A 22,864-nucleotide genomic window follows, 5' to 3' on the forward strand; every position below is an offset into this window, starting at 1 on the left:
AGTAGAGCCATTTTTGTGGTACAGGCATGAAACACTGATTCTAAGATGGCCTTCAGAAACTGTTAGATCCTGCAGAGGGTTTCTGTGAAAGGAAGGGGGACAGTTTTAACCAATTGCCCTCTACTTCTGAATCTCCCTCCACGCTGTTCCTGGGAGTTCTCTGTCCTCTAGAAGCCTCTCTGCATTCTGGGGGGCTTTTGTGGTGCCACAGGATGGAGAAGGCACGAAAGTCACACTCCAGTGATGGAAATCCTTTCATATGTGGATATTTTCAGCAGGATCCAAGCCACTGAAAGTACAGCATCATTTCTCCAACTGTGGGTTGGTCCCCCACTGGGGAACATGAGAGATCACTGGGAGTAGAGCAAAGAACTTCTAGTGTGATCATTAATGATAGAATTGTTGTTTTCCTTCCCTGGAAAGGGGGTCTATGAGAAACTCTGCAAGGGGCCCTATGAGAAACAAAATGGTGGGGACACATTGTGAAATGTAATCCCCTTTTCTGTATAGGGTTGCCAACTGCCTGAGGAAAAAATGTCCTGTCACTTTAACAGAAGCTTTATGTGGTGCTATTGACCAGGTAATATTATTTACCTCCATGCCATGAAAAGCTTCAGCTATCTATTTCCCCACATTGTAAAGGTCCCCTGCGCAAACACTGAGTCATTCCTGACCCATGGGGTGATGTCACATCCCGATGTTTCCTAGGCAGACTTTGTTTACGGGGTGGTTTGCCAGTACCACATTAAACCTCTATTAAATGGACAAGACATGTTTTCCTAGGTCTGTCGGCAACCTTACAATGATGCTATAGAGAAGCCACCATCAAACTTACAGTCTCAGTTCCCCATGCACAATAACACTGATGTAACCTTATAATATTACTGAAATTTCATTAACTGCTTTGAATACGGGGGATCAATGTGCACACAGAGCTCTACACATATGACAGTGCTCCAATTCTCTTCAATGCCATGGCTATAGTAGATAAGCATTAAGCAGGAGCTGTAGCTTAGTCTACTGTAATATGGAGACTAGTTATGAGAACCACAAAGTAAAATTAACTGGGCTGAAAGCACTGACGGCAATGCGCTTTTTGTAATGTTACCAAGCAAAAGCAACATAGACTACATCAGTACATTGAAGGACATTCATAGAGGGTAACATGGCCACCAAGATTTGCAACTGTCCATTCAATTTGCTTTTTGGAGTTTTTATTGAATTGTTTTTTTTAGATACACTTTGGAAAGAAGCAATGTGTTTTCTGAAGTCTGTGTTAGCTATCAAAGCACCCTCAGAATGTTTAAAACATGGTTACCTGATCAGCCTTTGGTTTTAACAATATATTGTTCATTACTTATACTCAGCAAAGCTAAATGGATTCTCTGAGCTTCAAAGAAAAAAAGGGGGGGGGAAGGCTGCTATAAGGAACCAGACAAATCAATTATGAAAAGAGGTCAGCGCAACATGGGTTAGAACAACAAGACAATAAGTGAGACAATGTTAATGTTTATTTTAACATTCTACATTCCTTTTGACTGTTCAGCTATCGTTCTTGAGTATACATTTTAATTAATAAAACAGTGTTGTTTTTAAGGCAGATATAATTAACCAAAGTGGGAAATACTGAAGAGGTTTTAAAATGTAGGTTTAAATTCAAATGCATATTAAAACTGCTAAAGCAGAAATCAGCACTCTCTTCCTAATCATCTATTCACTGTCATTGGAAACCACCATAATTTTTGGGGTGACAATCTAAAATATATACCTCACTGAGTCATTATTTTATTTATGTTATTTATAGTCAGTTTTTCTCACTGAGAAAGGGGCATGTGTAAGACTGAGTAGGCCTTTAATGGGGGGATGACAACTGGAATGCATACCTTCATAGTAAAACTTTTGGTCTTCTGAATTATTTTTTGTTCTAACGTGCATATAAGCTGCCACAGGCCTAATAACCTAGAAATCACTATGATTCAGTGAACAGACCTTGAAGACTAACAACATTTCTGGCAGGGTATGAGCTTTCATGAGCCACAGCTCACTTCTTCAGATACAGCTGGAACGTATCCGAATGAATACATTCTAGTTGTATCTGAAGAAGTGAGCTGTGGCTCACGAAAGCTCATATACCCTGCCAGAAATTGTTGATAGTCTTTAAGGTGCTACTGGACTCTTGCTCTTTACTACTGCTATTGACAGATTAACATGACTACCCATCGTAATCTATCTCCATGGATGTCTATGGAAATGTTCACATATACTTCTGTGGCAGAACTGCTGCCTCATTCTTTTCAAATTAGGAATAGTGTGTGTACATGATGGGGATTTCGAAGACACAGGTGGAACCTTCCATAACACAGTGAAAATGCAACACCTCTGGAGCACATGGAGCTGACTGTGTATCAGACCAACTGGTATAGCACACAGACATGCTATATAAATGAGCAACTGCACTGTAACATTCATTAAAGCAAGACTAGTAATCAGTTTTTTAATGAATTGGTTGAACGCAACCAGAAGGTTTTCAAGCTTCTGGAACGTGTGTGCGTGTTGTGGAAGGGAAGAAATAATTATTTTAATTGTAAGCCACTTTCAAAACAGAATGTGTTTCTCTTCCTTTCCAGTTGCCACCACTAAGACGAGGGGAGGTCAAGATGCAAGCAGAGCCAGTGAAAGATGCAAATGGGAAGACAAAAAAGAGCTGTATTCTGGATTCTGACCAGAACCATAAAGAGCACTTCCTATTCCCACTGCATTTCATAACACCTGAAGTCACTCTACGCCATTAAATCCTCCTTTACTTTCAAGTAACAAGAGATGGATCTTGATGCCCATTCCCCTCTTTCAATCCAAGTTTTCAGTCCTGATTTATTAAAGTGGCAGATCTTTCCAGGAACCTTACATTGCTAGTTCTTTTAAGTGATTTTACTCCCTTAAGATCTGAACAGAAAATGTGAGGAACTCAGCATAGCTTGGACATCTTGTATCAAGGGTGTGAGTCAGCTCTGACAAGGCAGACAGACAGAAACGTGCTAGTCTCTTTGCTGTCAGAGTGTGTCACTATGTACAAAGAATGGAAAGAAAAGAGAGTTACATACATAAATTCATTTTCTTAGTTATATTTCGATTGACTAGTTTATGAATTCTAATGTAGTATCATTATGCAAATAATTATGTGAATACCTCCAGAAAGTACATTGCTAATGCATCTAAATTAAAAGACATTTTTTTCTAGTGGTGTTTTTGCCACTTCTGAAAATATACTTTGGGCAGGAAAAATGCACAAGTGTATGCAGACCAGCCAGCATTACTAACAAAATGTTGTTAAAAATTGCTACAATCCATTTTCTGATGATGAAGTGGCTCGAATGTGTTTTCCACAAGCATATATATCACAAAGAGATAAAAACATTCTTTAATAATAATAATAATAATAATAATAATAATAATAATAATAATAATAATGTGCTTCTGATGAGATGAAACATAGAAAATTATACACTTGGTAAATTCATCAGCCTGACTGCAATCAACAGAACAGTACAGGTCACCTTTCGCCTGCCCCTTGGTTTGCTTTCATAAACAATCACCTGAAATGTAATATTCCGGCTGACTTTTCCATTTGATTCAAGCTCATTACTCTTTCATATCACAGACTTACAGGACATTTCTTAACTTGTTTATCAATTAACTCAGATGCATAAAGTGGGAAGCTAAAAAGCTAAACACTTCCTGAATTTCCCTTTCTGTTTGGTGTCACTTTTCCATTTTTTTATTTTTTAAAAAACTTTTTAAATCTAATTGAGCAAACATTTTTCTTTGGCTATTCAGCATTCTTACAAATAAATAATTTCTATAATGTTAAAAAGTACACAACCACACTCCCAGCTTACTTACTTCCCCAGATCAAAGCACCACAACTCAGATCTTCTTCATAAATATTATCACATAAAAACTCACATAGAAAATAGCATGCAACCCATATGAAGAATGCCACATACCAGGTCTCTGTATTTAGCTAATTACCATTACAAAATATAGCATGCTCAATTATCTTCTAACAAGTTACACACGTTGCTCATAATTTTCTACATAGTAGAGCTTTCCCTGTAGGAATTCTGCCACATCTGATTATTGCCCAAACCAAACTGGAAGCATGAAAGAGCTCATCGTATCTAGATACAGGAAGAATCAGGTTGTGAAGGATTTTGCTGAACCTCTTTGTGTGTAGATAAGGCTGGAGTAACTCTGCATAGGATTTCACTACCAGTCACCAATGCCGAATATGAAATTTCCCCAGGTGGCTAAACAGACCAGAAGAAAACAGGGGAGATGAAGCAATGACTCAAGAGATGAACATATGGTTTATTTGACATCTCCAGCTCAAGGACCTTAGATAGCAGGTGCTGAGGAAAAACTTTCTTTAACCAAAACTCTGAAGAGCTGTTCACATATGGTGACACTTATCAGAGGACTTCAGAAAACTGGTAATGTTGGATCAGACTTCCAGAACCCTGAAAGGAACTGTGTATATACCTTTGAATTCTGTCCTCCAAGAAAATATCAAGGCTTCTTACCTTTGTGGCCAGAGCTTCTGCACTTTCACGACATGTCTTCTCAATTTCAAGGTGGCTTTGTATGCAACTGACTTCCTCAATGACCATGTGAGAAACTAGAGGATTAGGGGAAAATATTTGATTCATATGAAGTTTAATCTGAGTCAGAACTTCCTCTACTCTCTTTTTCAGTCAGTTTATTCATCCTGTGATTATGAATATATTGAATTTCCACTTCAACCATGTTTTAAAAAGCAGTATTACAAGCAGATTAAGCACAATATTAATCTAAAATATTCCCCATATTTTACATATACATTTGTATCCCAATGCAGCCTCTTGTATTTCCAAACCTCTGTGGATTTTACAGGATTGAGACTAGGCCCTTTTCTCTCTTTGGCTTATTAGACCTGTGGTTCTCCTTTCCCATAGCCCTTCTTCTCCACTTTCCTAGTCTTACTCCTAGCAAAAAGCCTCTTCTTTAGTTAGGGTTGCCAGATCCCCCCTGGCCACCAGCAGGGGATGGAAGTAGGGTTGATGTTCCATGTTGGGAAACTCCTGGAAATCTGAGGATGGAGCAAGGGGGGCAGGAACTTCAGTGGGGTAAAATGCCATTGAGTCCACCCTCCAAAGTATCCATTTTTTCCAGGGGAACTGATCTCTGTAGTCTGGAGATGAGTTGTAATTCCAGGGGATCCCCAGGTCCCACCTGGAGGCTGGCATCCCTACTCTCAATTATATTTTTTTCAAAGCTCATAGCATCCATTCTCATAGCACCACACTGTTCCCAACCTTAACTCCCTTGCCCAGTTTTCTATACTCTATATTATCGCTAACGTAAAAATCATTTAAACTAATGAAGAACAGGAAGGACTAAAATAAGGCCCAGATGTTTTTATTCCATGCAAATGTCTAACATTTACTTTACATGTCTAAAAACTTACTTCACAAAAACAAATCTGTAGCAGAGATAGGGTTGCCAACTTCCAGGTACTAGCTGGAGATCTCCTGCTATTACAACTGATATCCAGCCGATAGAGATCAGTTCACCTGGAGAAAATGGTGGCTTTGGCAATTGGACTTTGTGGCATTGAAGTCCCTCCCCTTCCCAAATGCCGCCCTCCTCAGGGTCTGCCCCCAAAACCTCCCACCGGTGGCGAAGAGGGACCTGGCCACCCTAAGCAAAGAGCTTAACTGAAGCCAAGCAGAAAGATCTTGCAATAATACCAAGGCGTAGTCTTAGGGGTGACATTTTGGGAATGGAGGGGGCTTCTGCCATGCTACCTGTGAGTATTCTACAGAATGCCTGTGTTCCTGGCCACTTTGATAGTTCGGCACAGTGAATGACTATCACCACCAACAGTTATTATTGTGTTTATTTACTTCATTTATATCACACCTTTCTTGCCAATGGTGAGCCCCAACAGCTTTACATTATTAAAGCTGTGAGGCAGGTTAGAACAGAGTGTGACTGGCCCAAGGCCACCCAACAAGTTAGTTACATAGGCCTAGGTGTCATTTATTAGTACCAGTAGAACAGTGTGTTCAGTTTAACTAACCAAGTTCAAAGTCTTTTAAACAAAACCATCTTATGAAAAATTAACAGGGAGGGTACAAAAACATGCATTATGACTGTGAAATTTTTAATGTGAACATAAGAAACATAAGAAAAGCCCTGCTGGATCAGACCCAGGCCCATCAAGTCCAGCAGTCTGTTCACACATTGGCCAACCAGGTGCCTCTAGGAAGCCCAACAAGACGATTGCAGGACACCAATGTGGAAGGACACCAAGCAGCGCTTCACCAGATATTCTTACAGATAGATCCATATTGGAGAAGGTAGTCGAGGTGTCCTGGCCTCAAATCTTTCTTACAAACAAGACAACAGGACAAGTGATTCATTTCTGGAGTGCTCATTTCACTGGGGGCTGTAAGGGAGGGGATTATTCTCCTACTTGGCATATGCACTGGCTTCTTGCAGTGTTTTCCACACGGGACAGGACTGTCCCCATTGATGCTGTGTTTGCTGATACAGCAGAGTGGCAATTAAGCTTCCACATGGTCGGTTTCCCCCATTTTCCCTGCCCCCAGTCTCCCAGCAGCAGCCACCGGCCACCTTTCTGCACCATCAGAGACTTTTCCCTTCTTTAAAAAAAATCACCAACTGAATATTGATATAACATTTTAACAACATGTGTACCAGGTTTTCTTAAGAACCGCCTTCGCCCACTTTGCTCATCCTTCGACACCCTGCTTCAAGTGCCCCCACCATTAGAAGACAGAGGGTGACTGACAACCCGAAAGAGGGCGTTCTAGGTAACTGCGGTGAATTTTGGAACTCTCCCCCGCCCCAGGGGGATTTGTCTGCCTTCGGCCAGCAAGTAAAGACTTTAAAAGTAAAAGTAAAGCCGCTCTGAGCCTGGCTTTGGCCGGAAAGAGCGGGGTAACAAATGGAAATAATAAATAAACAAATAAATACAATTGTTTGTTTGATCACAAATATAAACATTTATAAGCAATTTAATACATGTAGTTTAATGAAAACAGGCCTTTTTTTTTTTTTAATAGGCCTATATGCAAAGGTATATTCTTGTTCTTAGATATAATGGTTGAGAGGCTCAGTAAATGACATAAGTATAAGATAACATTATTCAGGTTTTGTAATGTAGTCAGTCTGTACAAAGGTTACTGTTAGAGTACAATTCTATATAATCCTTCTCCTGGTAAAGTTCTATTTACTTTTAAGATTAACGCTACACAGTATAGATTGATTCAGTTCCGCTCCATAGGGTTTTAGATGGAAATCTTGTTGTAGGTATAAAGTACTGATTCTGTAATGGAATGTGTGTGGTATGTTGTATACGTTGTTTTATGTTGTTTGAAGAATAAAAAGTTACTTGAGAGAAATGTGCTGTCACACTGGCAGCAGCTCTCCTGGGTTTCAGACAGAGGTCTTTCCCATCACTTACTACCCAGCTAGGGTTGCCAGGTCCCTCTTCGTCACCGGCGGGAGGTTTTTGGGGCAGAGCCTAAGAAGGGCGGGGTTTGGGGAGGGGAGGGACTTCAATGCCATAGGGTCTAATTGCCAAAGCAGCCATTTTCTCCAGATGAACTGATCTCTATCAGCTGGAGATCAGCTGTAATAGCCAGAGATCTCCAGCTAGTACCTGGAGGTTGGCTACCCTATACCCAGCTGGGAGGGCAAGAGGTGTGGTGTAGGCCGATCTCATCAAATTTCAGAAGTAGGGACTGGTGTGTCCTGTTCCCTTCCACTCAAAAGGGAGCCTAGCAATGGAAGCCTGCCATTGAGCAAAACCAGTTTTTGCACCAACTGATGTTTCAGGCATTAGTGGTGTGGGACCTGCTTGCTGTGGCACACCTGGTGATGAGCAGGACATCATTCCCACATCCACCTTGACCAGATGTCTCAGCCTAGTAAGCCAAGGTCATCTGACTTCTGCTTGCACTAGTGAAAATCACATTCCTGAAGCTTTTTCTCAGCACCAGCTTCCTCTGTCTTGCCCACGATTCATACAATCAGCACCCAAGCACTCTCTGCTAAAAAACAGAACACACACACACGAAACGCTCTCACTAAATTGTATTTCTCTCACTTCATTAAATTTAAAAATTATCTAAATGTAATCTCAGTCTAACAAAATTTACTCTTATGCCCAACATAAAATGTTCCAATTAATCTACAGTCTAATTAATCTATCAGTATAGTAATCCTAAAATTTATTCTTAAATATGAATACATTTATATACTAACGGGTAGCGCTGCAATCAAATGTAGGATGAGGTGCTTGGAAAAGTTCATGGGGAGGACTCTTTTGGCATGCAGAGTATTAATCAACAACAAATGGTCAGAGGGCAGCAGAGGGATTATAAAGCAGCTAGGCTCGCCTTTCAGTTGGAATGGGCCAACGTGAAAGTGCTTTCGGCCGTCTGTTCCTGCTTTAGGGTTCCTTAAGTGTAGACAGACATCGACCACTCTCATCCTGGTCCCCTTGGCATTCAGCTCCCTGTCCAGACCTCCCTTGGTGGCCCATTTGTTAGGGTTTCACTTTCGTATGTCAAGCAGCTCAGCCTGGGCTGTCTCCAGGATATGTTTCACTTTCATTTCCCAGGCAGCCTGCTTGCTTTCCATGGGCAAAAAACGCATGGGAGGTTTTGCCGCTCTCTAGATGCACATTTTCCCCATCTGAATTCTCAAAACTCTTCATGGGGGCTTATTTTTGAGTTCTGAGAATTTGGCTGGGGAAAATGTACATTTAGAGAGCGGCAAATCCAAGGAAAACCTCCCGTGCGTTTTCGCCCCATAAGAATTGGTGTGATCCCAGACAACTGGCATGACAAGATTTGAAAATATTAGAAATATTCCAAATATGGTAGGGTTGCCAGGTCCTCCTTCTCCTCCGGCAGGAGTTTTTGGAGCGGAGCTGAGACAGGGATTGCATGCACGTGGCTGCGCCGATGCGACTGCGTCACTTCCGGTTTACACCCGGAAACGCTGCATTGCAAGGGGCATAAACCAGAAGTGACATGGCGTGGCATGTCGGCACACATGCACGCTTGCCTGCCGACCCTCAGCTGGTCGGTGGGCAGCCAGGTGGATTGGTGGGGTTTTGCCTGCCACCACCGGGTACTTGGCAACCCTAAAATGTGGCATTATGCACCACACTCTGATTATTTCCAAACCCAAAAGGCACACCTCTAGTGAACAGTCATAATTAGGATTGCTAACCTCCAGGTGGTAGCTGGAGTACACACATTATTACAACTAGGGTTGCCAACCTCCAGGTATTAGCTGGAGATCTCCTGCTATTACAACTGATCTCCAGCTGAGAGAGATCAGTTCACCTGGAGAAAATGGCCGCTTTGGCAATTGGACTCTATGGCACTGAAGTCCCTCCCCTCCCCATAGAGTTGCCAGGTCCCTCTTCACCACTGGCGGGAGGTTTCTGGGACAGAACCTGAGGAGAGCAGGGTTTGGGAAGGGGAGGGGCTTCAATGCCATGGAGTCCAATTGCCAAAGCAGCCATTTTCTCCAGGTGAACTGATCTCTATTGGCTGGAGATCAGATGTAATAGCAGGAGATCTCCAGCTAGTACCCGGAAGTTGGCAACCCTACCTCCCCAACCCCACCCTCCTCAGGTTCTGCCCCAAAAACCTCCCGCCGGTGTCAGAGAGGGACCTGGTAACCCTAATTGCAACTGATCGAGACAGGGATCAGTTAACTTGGAGAAAATGGCCACTTTTGAAGGTAGACTCTATGGCATTATACCCAACCGAAGTCCCTTCACTCCCCAAACACCACCCTTCTCAGGCTCCACCCCCAAAATCTCTAGATATTTCCCAAACTGGAGCTGGTAACCCTAGTCGTAGTAAGCACCATGGATAGAAACAGAATCTATCACTGATGTAACAAGAGGTTCTTATATCTGGTCTAATTCACTGATAAAAATGGAGGTGGGGAAAGGGCTTGCATATTCCTCATTTAAAAATGCTTTGTGATGTCACAAGGTCAGCCAATAAATAAATAAATGGACTCCCTTTACATTAAATAATAGGAGAAAATTTACATTTCACATAAACTAGTTAAAGAAAAAAAAAGAGAGGCCTGTCTTACTAGAGATAACTCATGATTCGTTTAAGATTAGTTAACCTGCAATTATGACTACATTCCAGAAAAGCGGGGGGGAATCTATAAAAAAATGAAATACAATTTTTTCCCCCACTAAGACTGCTCAAAGTTCTTATTATGTTGATATTAAAATTCATAAAGCAGCACTAAGTGGCCAGAAACCTCTCCAACCTCAACATTTTTTCAGGGGTAATAATAATATGCAGCAAATGCAGGCCAACCAAAAACCACTTAACTAATTAGTAGTTGCAGTCACCGAGAAAACATGAATCAACACTGTTATTACAAGTGGCACATTTGAGTGGCATCTAATTATGACTTGATGAGCGTGATACTTGCATTATCAACATTACTACCGCATCCCATCAGGGACTAAAAGCCGCTGATGGCATTGACTGCAAGAAACTCCCACTCAATGGTACTGCAGCACCCAACAATCTCCTTGGCAGGGGCACCCTCACTAAATGACACGTTAAGCGTAATTACTGGCCGACATTGTAAATAAACAGGATTGGAAGTGAAAATTGTACCAAGTGCATAAGACACAATCTGACACATTGGAAGTGGCAGCCTTAATTGAGAGTTTCTTTGACTGCTCAAGATCATTTCAACTGCATTTCTCGGAGGACAGTGATTATAACTGTGGAGACAGACGGCATAATGGTATCAGCACTGCTGACAGAGCAGTGAATTAAATTGTATCTGCTGTTGTGTGAAAGCCTTGATGAGAAGTACAGATCCTTAGTGGTCTTATCATTATCACACAATGGTCATGTTGTCATCAACCTTTCTGGCTCCAATTGAAAAGAAATGATTGTGTGTTGAAGCTTCCCCCCCCCCCCACCACCTTCTATCTCTTGTGCTGAATAGAACCAATTTTCAGAGAGCTATGAAATCACGCTATAGGGCCTAAAATGCAGCTGCTTGGCATACAAACTGGGCCCCCATTAAACAGGAATCACGCACAATATGTGTTTATGCCGGGAGAACAAATAGAAGCTGAGCACAGGCCAAGTTTATTCACAGACACAAAGCCTGTGTAGCTCTTCATCAATATAATTGCCTTTTATATTGTCGTTTAAATAATGGGCTCCATTATTGCTGTAAAATCCTAATATTCGTGGCATTTTATCGCTATGTTTACAAGGTATGTCCTTTATTAAAAAAACCATGAAAAGGAAGATAAAGGAAACCTACGACATTTTACAGGAGCAAATATTACTTTTGAATTTTAAATCTTAACTACTTGACATTTTCTGCGACTCTCTTGAATTCCCAGCATCGTAACAAGCACCAACAGGCCACAAGGTGTGTGTGTGTTTGGTTGTGTTATTTTTTCTTTCCTCTTCTCTTTCTCAGGAATTTGACTTATTAAGAAAATTTCTGCCATACAGGGGTGATGCCATGATCATTTCAAGATGATGTAAAATAGTGTGAAACTAGTTTACAGGAGGGTCCTCTTAATTGTGTCTTTGAAGCCAATATAAACAACAGCTGTATAAATTCCTTCTTCAGCAGTGTTTTAGGTTTAGTTTTTTTAATCTCACTAATACTCCCAACAAAACATACTATAGTGACAGAGACCTAACGTAACAGGCGACAAAACTGTTGTCATCTCCTCTCTTGAGAAGCTATTCATGGGAGCCTTTCCACTCCCATTAGCTGTGCTTTGTTATTTCCAGACACCACACAGAATCAATAGAACCATTATCACACAAGTGAAAAACTCGATGTTTGGTAGAGGAGGAGAGTCAGCATGTTTATCCCTTGCGCCAATGAAAGACGTCACCATACCTAATTTAAAATTGGTTATTTGCAACCCTAGTGGTCGCAAAGAAACACAACCTGCAATTAAAAAGCAGTGTGTGATTATTTAAAAAAAAAAACTTGGTTACCTCATAAAAAGGGAAGAACAGGGAAACAAACACTCAAGCACCCAGATGAAGAGAAACCTTCCTGCCATTGGTACATTCTTAGCAGGGGCTAATTTCAATCAGAACATATCAGGGGTTCACCCAAAACCCGCTTTGGTGCCAGAGTCCCCTGTCAAAAAATATGCAGTAAGATATTAACAAGATATTCCCCCCCCCCCAAAAAAAGCAGCTGTTCTTAACTCCTTTCCTATTCTGCTGGGATACACTGCAGTACAGAATCAAAATAAGGTTGGATCCCATGATCCTGTTCTGCTAATGGTGATGCTGAAGAGATATAAAACCATGCATTCCACACACAGCCTTCACTTGCTATTCAGCTTACTGGATGGACCTGCTCCCTTATGGGTTGCTGGAATAAATCTCTGGGGATTTTAAAAAGAAAAATGCAACTGAACTATTGGTGATCATGGGAAGGAAAAAGAGAAGAAATGAAAAGTTGGAATTATGTATATCAAGTTATATTAATAAATAACAGTGACAAGAAATAACTGCTTTGGACAATGAATTGTCCTGTTTATTTACAGCCCTCAAGTAATGCTATCCAGCTGGCAGACTGAACAGCTGCATACTATACCATTTTCCAGAGACACAGCAAAGGGTGTGTGGGAGGGGGGCAGGGGGGGTAATTGAGAAATCAGAAAGAACCAAGAAGAAGTGTGTACATATGAAGAGAGTGTTATGAACTTCAAAATGAAAAGGAGACAGACAACATCTTCTGGAAACTAAATGAGGCCTGTACCTGTGCTACAGATGAAGGTGTGATGACTAGGGTTGCCAGGTGCCCGCTGGTGGCGGGCAAACCCCCAGCCATTTACCCCTCTGCCCGCCGACCACCTGAGGGTCAGCGGGCAAACATGCATGCATGCGCGCTGACGCACGCGCATCACTTCCAGTTTAGAACCGGAAGTTCTGCCTCGTGAGGACCTTATACCTCTTCTTTTGAGTGGTAAAGGGCCGCTTTACCACTCAAACTAAGAGGTAAAGGCCCCTTGCAAGGTGGCACTTCCGGTTCTAAACCAGAAGTGATGCGCGTGCGTCGGTGTGTGAGCGCACACACACAGAGAAAAAAGCTTCCTGCCGGAGAAGGAACCTGGCAACTTTAGTGATCACCCACCCATGGCTCAGAGCGTGGTTATTGGTATATGATTTGACATTATATAGACAGTGTTGGGATTCAGCTGGGGAAACGGTCTATACCTTTCAAAGGCTGTGTATATGGGATAAATTCAATAGATGGGGCCTCCCCCACTGAAAAAGCTCTATGAGGAAGGGCTATATCCATTACATCTGAAGACTCAGGACCCCTCGCTCCTTTTTTATGCCATATGTGGCATTGTTTTCTGTTTTGTTTTTAAACAGACACAATACTTTGAAAGCTATGCCAAAAAATGACAAGGGGAGCTTAAGTCTTAAAGCCTAAATGACAGATAGGCATTCAGCAACAGAAACCTCTCTCATCAGTACATCTCTGTCCATTGTATTTCTGCTTGCCATGAGGCATTCATAAAACACAAAAGCTGTGACAGAAAAAGGTGTGAACTATGCCTGAAAATTGTATGCCATCCATTTCTAGTGTCACTTGTACTTTTTGGGGTAGAGGCCAAGATTATTTCAAAGCACAGCAACAAAATGGTACCTTTAACGCTGCTTGCATTAATTCCTATGTATTTTCGCTTATTTTGAACCATTATGACTGAAACTCCATGCTTCCTGCCGTATTTTGGAGCAACTCATGAGGAAAAATCCTCCTGCAAGTCCTCTGACCAAAAGGCCTAGGGGAGAAGAGCGGTCTTGCCTTAATTTGCAATGGGCTTTAGAGAAGGTGAAACTGAGGCAAATTTTCCTCTCTGCTTCTGCTTCTTACTAATGGCCAAACTACATATGACTCTGATCGCTCAGATCCCCCGACATGCCCTTCAGCTGCAAAATGCAGCTATGGGAGAGCCCCCAATATGAAGTGGAATCATGGCACTGGGGAAGCGGGAGTTTAATTCTACAGCCCAGCACTGTTTCCCTAATCAAAAATGTTCTCCCCATGGTTTTAAGCCACAAAGGATTCAAAAAGAAACAATATAGGTTCCTGTTTCGTCCCCACCCCACCCCCAGGACTTAAAACAACCAGGAACGCACTGGCAAACCACCTCTGTTAGTCTCTTGCCATGAAAACCCCAAAAGGGGTCGCCATAAGTCAGCTGCGACTTGAAGGCACTTTACACACACACACAGTGGGGAACCATCAGCTTCTTGCAGCTGTGCAGAGCAATTCTGAAGGGGGGGCCAACCGGTTCAGGAGACATCCTGATCCTTGCGCCGGCGTAACTGCCACTTGCGCCAGCTAAACTGGCACAAGCATTGGTGCAGGGCCACTAATGCCAGCGCCATGGAGCACTGCCGCTGCGGCAGCATTTCCTCAGCGCAAGGGATCGTGCCGGCTAAAAGGGACATTCCTGGGGCAGCCACCACGGAAATGCCCCCTTTAGCCAGAGTGAACTTGCGCCAGCAAAAAGGCAGGCATAGCCCCATAAAACTCTATGGAGGAGTTTCATGTTTGTTTGTTTTTAATAACATTTTCCTTGTATTTTTGGGCTGGTAAGATGCTCAGAAGGTGACATGGCTGCGCCATCCCTGGCCCCAACCCAACTATCCCCACATTCAGGATTGCACTGAAAGTATGGGGATCTGATCATAGAGCCAGGGATTCATGTAACTGGGCCTTAAATGCAAGAGAGAGACCTACTCTGCCTCTCCCCCATACTCTTTTTTATTGTTGGTCTTTCAAAGATCACATTATTCTTCCTCCAGGTTCTCAGCATTCCTGTGATGGAATACTTAGAGAGGAAATTAGGCAGGGGTGGTCATGAGAAGAAAGGCAGCAGTCATCCCTAGTGAAAGGATCTGTGAACTCCTGTCTCCCCACCCCAAATCCACCTTTCATTCATATGGGTAAAACTCCAGAGTCATTACATGAAGTTGCACAGATGACCCAAAGCCATGGACAACCCTTAAAACCAGTATTATTTGTACTCTAAATAGTTTGAATTGATTTTTGCCCATTTGTTGTGCCAGCATATTGTCTGTATTCCTTTTCAAAAGGCCACTTACTTTTTTGAAACTCCTCCAGTTTCTTGACCGCTTCATCTCTCTCCTGTTTGATTTTGTCACACTGAAAAAAGATGCAACACACATGCTGTGAAAAATCATAGATGTTTCCATGTAACCTGAAAGTAGCAGTTAGTACAGCATCAATGAAAGATTCAGATACTGCTACAAGAGCAGGTGAACTTAAAATTTTTGCAAACCAGAAACAGATAACTCAGCCTAATCATACTTTTTAAGTTCAGCTGCAAGACATACCCAAGTTTCAGTGGCAAAATACCTATGCAGGGCTATAAATTCTAAACACATATTACAACAAGATAAAGCAGCCTGCAAAAAAAATATGAAAACATATGAAATCATTTACAAATCACTGCCTTTATGAATAATACAGAAAAGCTTGTCCAAGCTCATTCCACAACTGATGCCTATTTTGCCTTTTTGATTTAGGCAATATTTATACTCAAGCTTTAATAGAGCAGTATGAACCAGCTCCAGGCTGAAAACCTAGAGCAGATAACTACGAATTCCAGCCCCAATTCTTTAATATCCAATTAACAAGGTTAGCATAAATTCTGCACAAATACAGGGAGCAGGCATGTTGCACTTCTTTTGTGTTATCGTCTGTACAATTTCAAGGACAAGAAACGACAGTGCAGGTTTTGTAAAAGATTATTGGCTAATTGAGAACGTTATTTACATTTATTAGTATTCAGGAAAAATATTGTTCATTAATTTAAAAAAAAAAAGACTAGAAGGAGCTACTGAATGCACGTTCTCAGACGCGACTCTGTCTTATGGCTTCTTGCATTATAAGCCCAAACTTTTATAATTATGGGCAAACATCATGATATGAGCTCAGAAATCATTCCTATAGCCAGTTCTGCAGATTTAATTCCAAAAAACTTTAAAATGCCATCTTGTAATTTATGCTGACCATTTTCACTCACCAAAACCAGGCCACAATTAAGGGCGCTGTTAACTTCAAACTGGCTTATAAACTTTGCACGCTCTCTCTCCCATATTTACTGCAGTCAGACCACTCTGAATCTGGAGTACTAGGTGCCATTCTGGAAACATGTATTGTAAGCCAGGAGCCAGCATGGTGTAGTGGTTAAGAGCAGTGGACTCTAATCTGGAGAAATGAGTTCAGGTCCCCACTCCTCCACATGAAGCCTGCTGGGTGACCTTGGGCCAGTAACAGGTCTCTCAGAACTCTCTCAGCCCATGTGGAGGCAGGCAATGGCAAACCACCTCTGAATGTCTCTTGCCTTGAAATCCTACGGGGTCACCATAAGCCAAGTATGACTTGACTGCGAGCACAAACACGCGCACAGAGTAAGCCAGTCTGTTTGTGAATCCAGATGCAACATCACTATTCATGTAAAGAATTTAAGATGGCTAAGGCCCAATAAGGCCCTGACCTGGATGGCCCAGGCTAGCCTGATCTTGTCAGATCTCAGAAGCTAAGCAGGGTCAGCCCAGGTTAGTATTTGGATGGGAGACCACCAAGGAATACCAGGGTTACTGTGCAGAGGAAGACACTGGCAAACCACCTCTGTTAGTCTCTTGCCATGAAAACCCCCCAAAGGGGTCGCCATAAGTCGGCTGTGACTCGACGACACTTTACACACACACACAAGGCCCAATTAGAGAGGCATGCATGATATAATATTTCTGTGTGGTATTGTTTGCAGGCTCTGTGTGAGTTCACTGAACAAACTACAGAGGCAAAATTAGATTATTGTAGTTTTTCCATTTTTTAAAACATTGTGGCCATGATTCTTATGACACAAGCATACAGAGCTACTGGCCTTTACACTACCAGGGATACTCAGTACTTTTTCAAAATCACATGGCACAGGATACTTATAATCAATCCTTGCCTTCACAGGCAAATTCCTGGGTGATCCAAACCATCCTTCTCTCAACTACTTGTAATAAAGTGGCGCTCTGCATCTGATAAACTGGGTTCTAGCGCCCTGACCCAGATAGCCCCAGGCTAGCCTGATCTTGTCAGATCTCAGAAGCTAAGCAGGGTGGACTCTGGCAAGTATTTGGATGGGAGACCTCCAAGGAATACTGGGGTCATGACACGGAGGCAAGCAATAACAAATCACCTCTGAACGTCTCTTGCCTTGAAACCCCTGTGGGGTTGCCATAAGTCAGCTGTGACTCGATGGCAAAAAAAAGAAAGCAAGAAAGCTCATAAGCATTTCTGCTACAATCTGTTAGGTGTCAGAAGACCCCTTTTTGTTTGTTTGGTTACCCCACTGGAATTTGTAATCATGGGAATCTTTGGATTACACACCCACTTCTGCACATAGTCACTCAGCTATTGTTTACATGACAATTCTGTTTTATCTGGTGATAAACTGAGTTAAGAACCTCTGATTGTCCCAGAGACTCTTTTTCAATATTTGACTGACTGCTTGCACATGCAAACAAGAATGAAGCATTTCGAGGCACTGTTATCCCGAGACGGCTATCATGCAAACACTTAACTGGAAAAACTCTTAAGTATACTTTCAACCAAGTGAAAGTATAATTAAATTGCATCCTGTATCATGAGTGAAAATGTTAAATTCAAAGAACAGATAGGACTGGCATAATAACAGTGTTGACTGAATGATTATGGAAAAACATGTTTTGTTAAACCTAGATGTTTTCTAATGAAAATGGGTGGTCAAGGACATCAAATCTAGAGCTGCCAACACCCCCATCTCCTAAACAGTATTTTCCCTCAGTCTTGTTTCTATCTCTCTCCCACTCACAAAGCAAGCCAGAGGTGCGTGTGTGTGATTTTGAGGTCAAGTCACAGCTGACTTAAGGTGACCCCATAGGGTTTTCAAGGCAAGATAATTTGGAGGTGGTTTGCCATTACCTGCCTCTCTGTAGGCTGAGAGAGTTCTGAGAGAACTGTGACTGGCCCAAGTTCACCCAGCAGGCTTCATGTGGAGTTGTGGGGAACTGAGCCCGGTCCACCAGATTAAAGTCTGCAGCTCTTAACCATTATGCTATGCTGGCTCCTAAACTAGAAGATATCCTGCATATTCATGTGAGCAACTCATAAGAACATAAGAAAAGCCATGCTGGATCAGACCAAGGTCCATCAAGTCCAGCATACTGTTCATACAGTGGCCAACCAGGTGCCTCTAGGAAGCCCATAAACAAGACATATGCAGCAGCATTATCCTGCCTGTGTTCCAAAGCACCTATATAATAGGCATGCTCCTCTGATCCTGGAGATAATAGGTATGCATCATGACTAGTAGCCATTTTTACTAGTAGCCATGAATATAGCCCTCTCCTTCATGAACATGTCCATTCCCCCTTAAAGCCTTCCAAGTTGGCAGCCATTACCACATCCTGGGGGAGTTCCACAATTTAACTGTGCATTGTGAAGAAATACTTCCTTTAATCAGTTTTGAATTTGTCACTCTCCAGCTTCAGCAAATGACCCCACATTTTAGTATTATGAGAGAGGGAGAAAAGCTTCTCCCTGTCCACTCTCTCCATACCATGTGTAATTTTATATACCTCTATCATGTCTCCCCTTAACCGCCTTCTTTCCAAGCTAAACAGCCCTAAGCTTTTTAACCGCTCCTCATATGACAGTTGCTCTTGTCCCCTAATCATTTTGGTTGCTCTTTTCTGCACCTTCTCAAGCTCTGTAATATCATTTTTTTGGGGTGTGGTGACCAGAACTGTACACAGTATTCCAAGTGTGGTCTCACCATAGATTTGTACAAGGGCAGTATGATAGCAGCAGTTTCATTCTCTATTCGATCAGCCTTCAGGTATGAATACTCAGATGTAGTTTTGCTGGAAATCAATAATATGTTTTTCCCATTAAGTAAACAAAATGACTGCATTTTTTTAAAAGAAAGAAGTACTCCCTTCACTGCTTTCTTCCACCATCAATAGAAATTAATGGCCCTTATTAACTGCCAATCTTATCATAACAAATAGTAACAAAAAAAATAGTTTAGTTAAAATAACTCCTAGATTAAAAATAACAAATCAATGATCATTTCAAGAGCCTAGCACAGCACACACCATAGTTAAGAGACTGGGAGTCGGTGTCAGGCTCATACGCTCCATTCATCCACAATTCCTCCCCTTCTTTTGGGCCTTAACTGTGGTTCAGTGTTACATCTCTCTCTTTCTGAGAGAGTCTGCCCGTGAAATGGTGAAGAAATTGAGACCCGCAAACATGTCTTCTTATACTGCCCTCTCCATCATGAGTCAAGAGCTAAGACTATCCAAGAAATTTTAAGAAATAATATAGGACTACCTGATAAAATTTGCATCCAATGACTACTGGAGGATAGCAACCCACAACCTTCGAGATGTGTGGCCAAATTTTGTGTTGCTATATATAAGGCCCGAAAGGATGCAATTTATAAATAGATAAAATCTGACTGATAAACATTTTAGAAGCTAGCGTATCTGCCTCTTTAGATATGGGATTTTATTGATATATTTTATTTTGTGGATTCTCTGACTGATTGACACTGTTTTTATTGTAAATTTATGTTACTCCTGATTAGATCTGGGTTTTTTTTTTTTTTTGGTCAAATGACTGTAAAATAAATGATTGGGAGAATGGGGGCAACCCCTTCCAGACCCCATAACTTTGGCATCCCTCACCCAATCTTCACCAAACCTGGGGGTTCTTGCAAGAAGAGGCCCTTCAAGCTACCCTGAAAATTTGGGACTTCTACCTGCAAAAATGCCCCCGCAGGAGCCGTGGAAAGATGCTGCTAAAAAAGCTGGATATTTGGGAACGGCAAATTCGGCTTTGCCAGCCTCCCGGATTTTGTGGACTCGGTAAACCCAAACTAGAAATTTACTGAATTTGCATTTATTCGGTATTTTTCCACTTCGGTTTTTACCGAATCTCACAGCCCTACTCTGAACGTCTCTTGCCTCAAAAACCCTATGGGGTCGCCGTAAGTCAGCTGTGACGGGAAGGGAAGGGAAGGGAAGGGAAGGGAAGGGAGGGAGGAAGGAAGGAAAGAAAAGGAAAGGAAAGGAAAGGAAAGGAAAGGGAAGGGAAGGGAAGGGAAGGGAAGGGAAGGGAAGGGAAGGGAAGGGAAGGGAAGGGAAGGGAAGGGAAGGGAAGGGAAGGGAAGGGAAGGAAAAGGGGCTAAATCACCTGTCCAGTGAAATAGCAACACAGAAGTGGGAACCTTCTGATGGAACCCTCAACCCAAACTTTTCACCAACATTGAGCATTCAAAGAGAACAAATAAAGCAAAGAATGGATGAACAACACTAGTCCTCTTAGAAACTTAAAAACATTATGACTGGTGTCCCATGGCAGAATACCTGTAAACACCCACCAAAAATCTCAACTCCATTCCTGTAATTGGGGCTGCAAGAACAAGGAATCCCCCACAGGTAAGCAAGGGAGATAGGATCACAAATGAAAGGAAGATTAAGCAAGACTTCTGCACTTTCTCATCTATCCCCACAAGCAATTAAGAGGCCCACAGCCACAAAGTGTCTCCTACACTCCCCTTGCAAATACGAGGAACTATTTTCTGGCTAAACAGATGTACTGTTGCTTAACAAGAAGCAGCAGGGTGTCCCGCACAAAGACTGATGGTAATTATGCACTGTGCAGAAAGGGAGAGGGCACAGCCACAAATATCCAATACAGGAAAGCTTCAGCCAAGTGAAGACAAAAGTGAGAGGATGACAGCCACTGTGCCCCGAAATTGCTGGGCAACCACTTTTCATTGCAGGAAGAGAGATTGGCCATACAGAGCAGGGGGAAAGGCAGGAGATAAGAGTCCCCATTGGGAATGGTCACTGTACTTACCTTGTTCTTTTGACTTTAGCACCAAAAGGTCACAAACTGTACCACTTAAATTTTATGGCCATTTAAGTCCACTGTGCATTATTTCCCCCCTTGGTACCCATATCTGCCGACTGAGGATTCACTTCATGCATCTGATTAAATAGGCTCAAGCTATGAAACTCACACTACAATGCATCCATTAGTCTTTAAAGTGGTATAGGATTCCTTTTCAGATTTGCTACAGAAGACTAACATGGCTACCCCTCTGGAAATAATTAATACAATAAGTGAAATATTCTGAGCTATTCAGAATATTCTGGGGTGCGCAGCAAAATACTCCTAGTGTGTGAACAGATTTTGCTACTAGTGGTAAAAATTTATTTCAGGCAAGTAGCTTACCACATCCATTACTGAAGCTGCAGGGAAAGCACAATAGGGGTGGGATACTATTGTTTCTGGACCAACACAATATTTATACTTTTTCCTCTTGGACTGCTGATAAAGGTAAGAGAATGAATCATCATCATCTATATATCTAATTCCCAAATCTGCCCCTTGCCTGTGAATACTTAAATCTGTAGATGGGGGCAGACTGACCCCCCCAAAAAGGTTTTTCTGCAAACTCAGAGGACCCCCTGGGGTGGAAGAAAAATCTGAAAAAAACCTTGGGGGTGTTCAATCCCCCAAAACTAAAGAAAGCGATCTCTTCACTTCGAAGGAGAGAACAAGGAAGAAAGGGTAGAGGATATGGGGGTTGCTGGAGTAGGGAAAGAGGAAATAGTGTGGGGAGGAGGATATAGGGGAAAGTGAGTGCAACTCTACAAGTCCTTGAAGGTTCCCTACCATGCAAGTGGGCCTGGCCCAGTGGACGGCACCACACAACTGGGCCACAGTTTTCCTAGGTAGAGGCAGTGTGTGTGTGTGTGTGGGGAGACTTGTATAATATGCATGTACTACCCTTAGGGCTATACTTTAGTTTTTCTCAATGTTGTTCTGCTTCCAAATACATAATTTTGTAAAGAAAGTACTAAATGAACTGGTAAAATAGAAAACAAGTGTGGTGTAACCAAGTGAGTCGGGTCCAAATCCTCATGCTATCAGTCACTCTTGGGCTAATCACCCCCACAGGACCGTTGTGAGGATCAAAAAGGGAAGGGAGCAACTTGTTTGCCACCTTGAGCTCCTTGTTAGAAATGCAGGATATATACAGACACACACATTAGCAATTTCCACAATCACCACCACTACTCTCATGAAAGTTACTAAAAAAAATACTCCTACATGGAGAAAATGCAGTGGCAGAATCCCTTGTGAACTTTAGTCAGTGGTACCAAAAACAAAAATACTAACTGCGACAGGGTATGTAAAAGCTACATGCTACACGACGTCTTATGGCATATGTATTGTTGTATACAAACCTCTTCTTGTGTTTTCTTATTTTCTGTTCTTAAATCTTCATATTCACCAATCACTACAAAAGAATTAAAAATTAACTTAGTAGTGTCCTTTGTAGAAATCCCATTAATGTAAATTCTACACCTACAAAGATCATCTGAAAATTGTTATATGTCAGCTATAATTATCATCATAGAAGTCAATTGGTAACACATCAATGAGACCTAACATCATACCTGAAGTTAACCTTGCTTTTTTCCTACTTTGATATTCATGACACATCTGCTGTAATATTTAGCATTTATATAGAATGTCAAAGTGTTCAAAATAATGCCAAATATATTATTTCAGGAAAAAAATATTTTAAATCGCTTAAAATAATTCCAGTAGAAGCAATTCATTAGAATTTTCTTTGAAAGGGAAA

General features: G+C 41.9%; 1 protein-coding gene across 1 annotated transcript in view; it reads right to left on the minus strand.

The window, feature by feature from the left end:
• SHTN1 (shootin 1) overlaps window positions 1-22,512 on the minus strand; it is a 95,864-nt gene extending 73,352 nt beyond the window's left edge. Inside the window, exons 1-3 of the mRNA XM_056850464.1 lie at window positions 22,464-22,512; window positions 15,243-15,303; window positions 4,581-4,675 (exon numbers count right to left, since the gene is read on the minus strand). Of these exons, the coding sequence (XP_056706442.1) occupies window positions 4,581-4,667 (87 nt within the window). The 5' untranslated portion in view covers window positions 4,668-4,675; window positions 15,243-15,303; window positions 22,464-22,512. The remainder of the gene's footprint in view (window positions 1-4,580; window positions 4,676-15,242; window positions 15,304-22,463) is intronic.
• Window positions 22,513-22,864: the final 352 nt, after the last annotated feature.

This window comes from Euleptes europaea, chromosome 5, assembly GCF_029931775.1.
Source record: "Euleptes europaea isolate rEulEur1 chromosome 5, rEulEur1.hap1, whole genome shotgun sequence".
NCBI lineage: Eukaryota > Metazoa > Chordata > Lepidosauria > Squamata > Sphaerodactylidae > Euleptes > Euleptes europaea.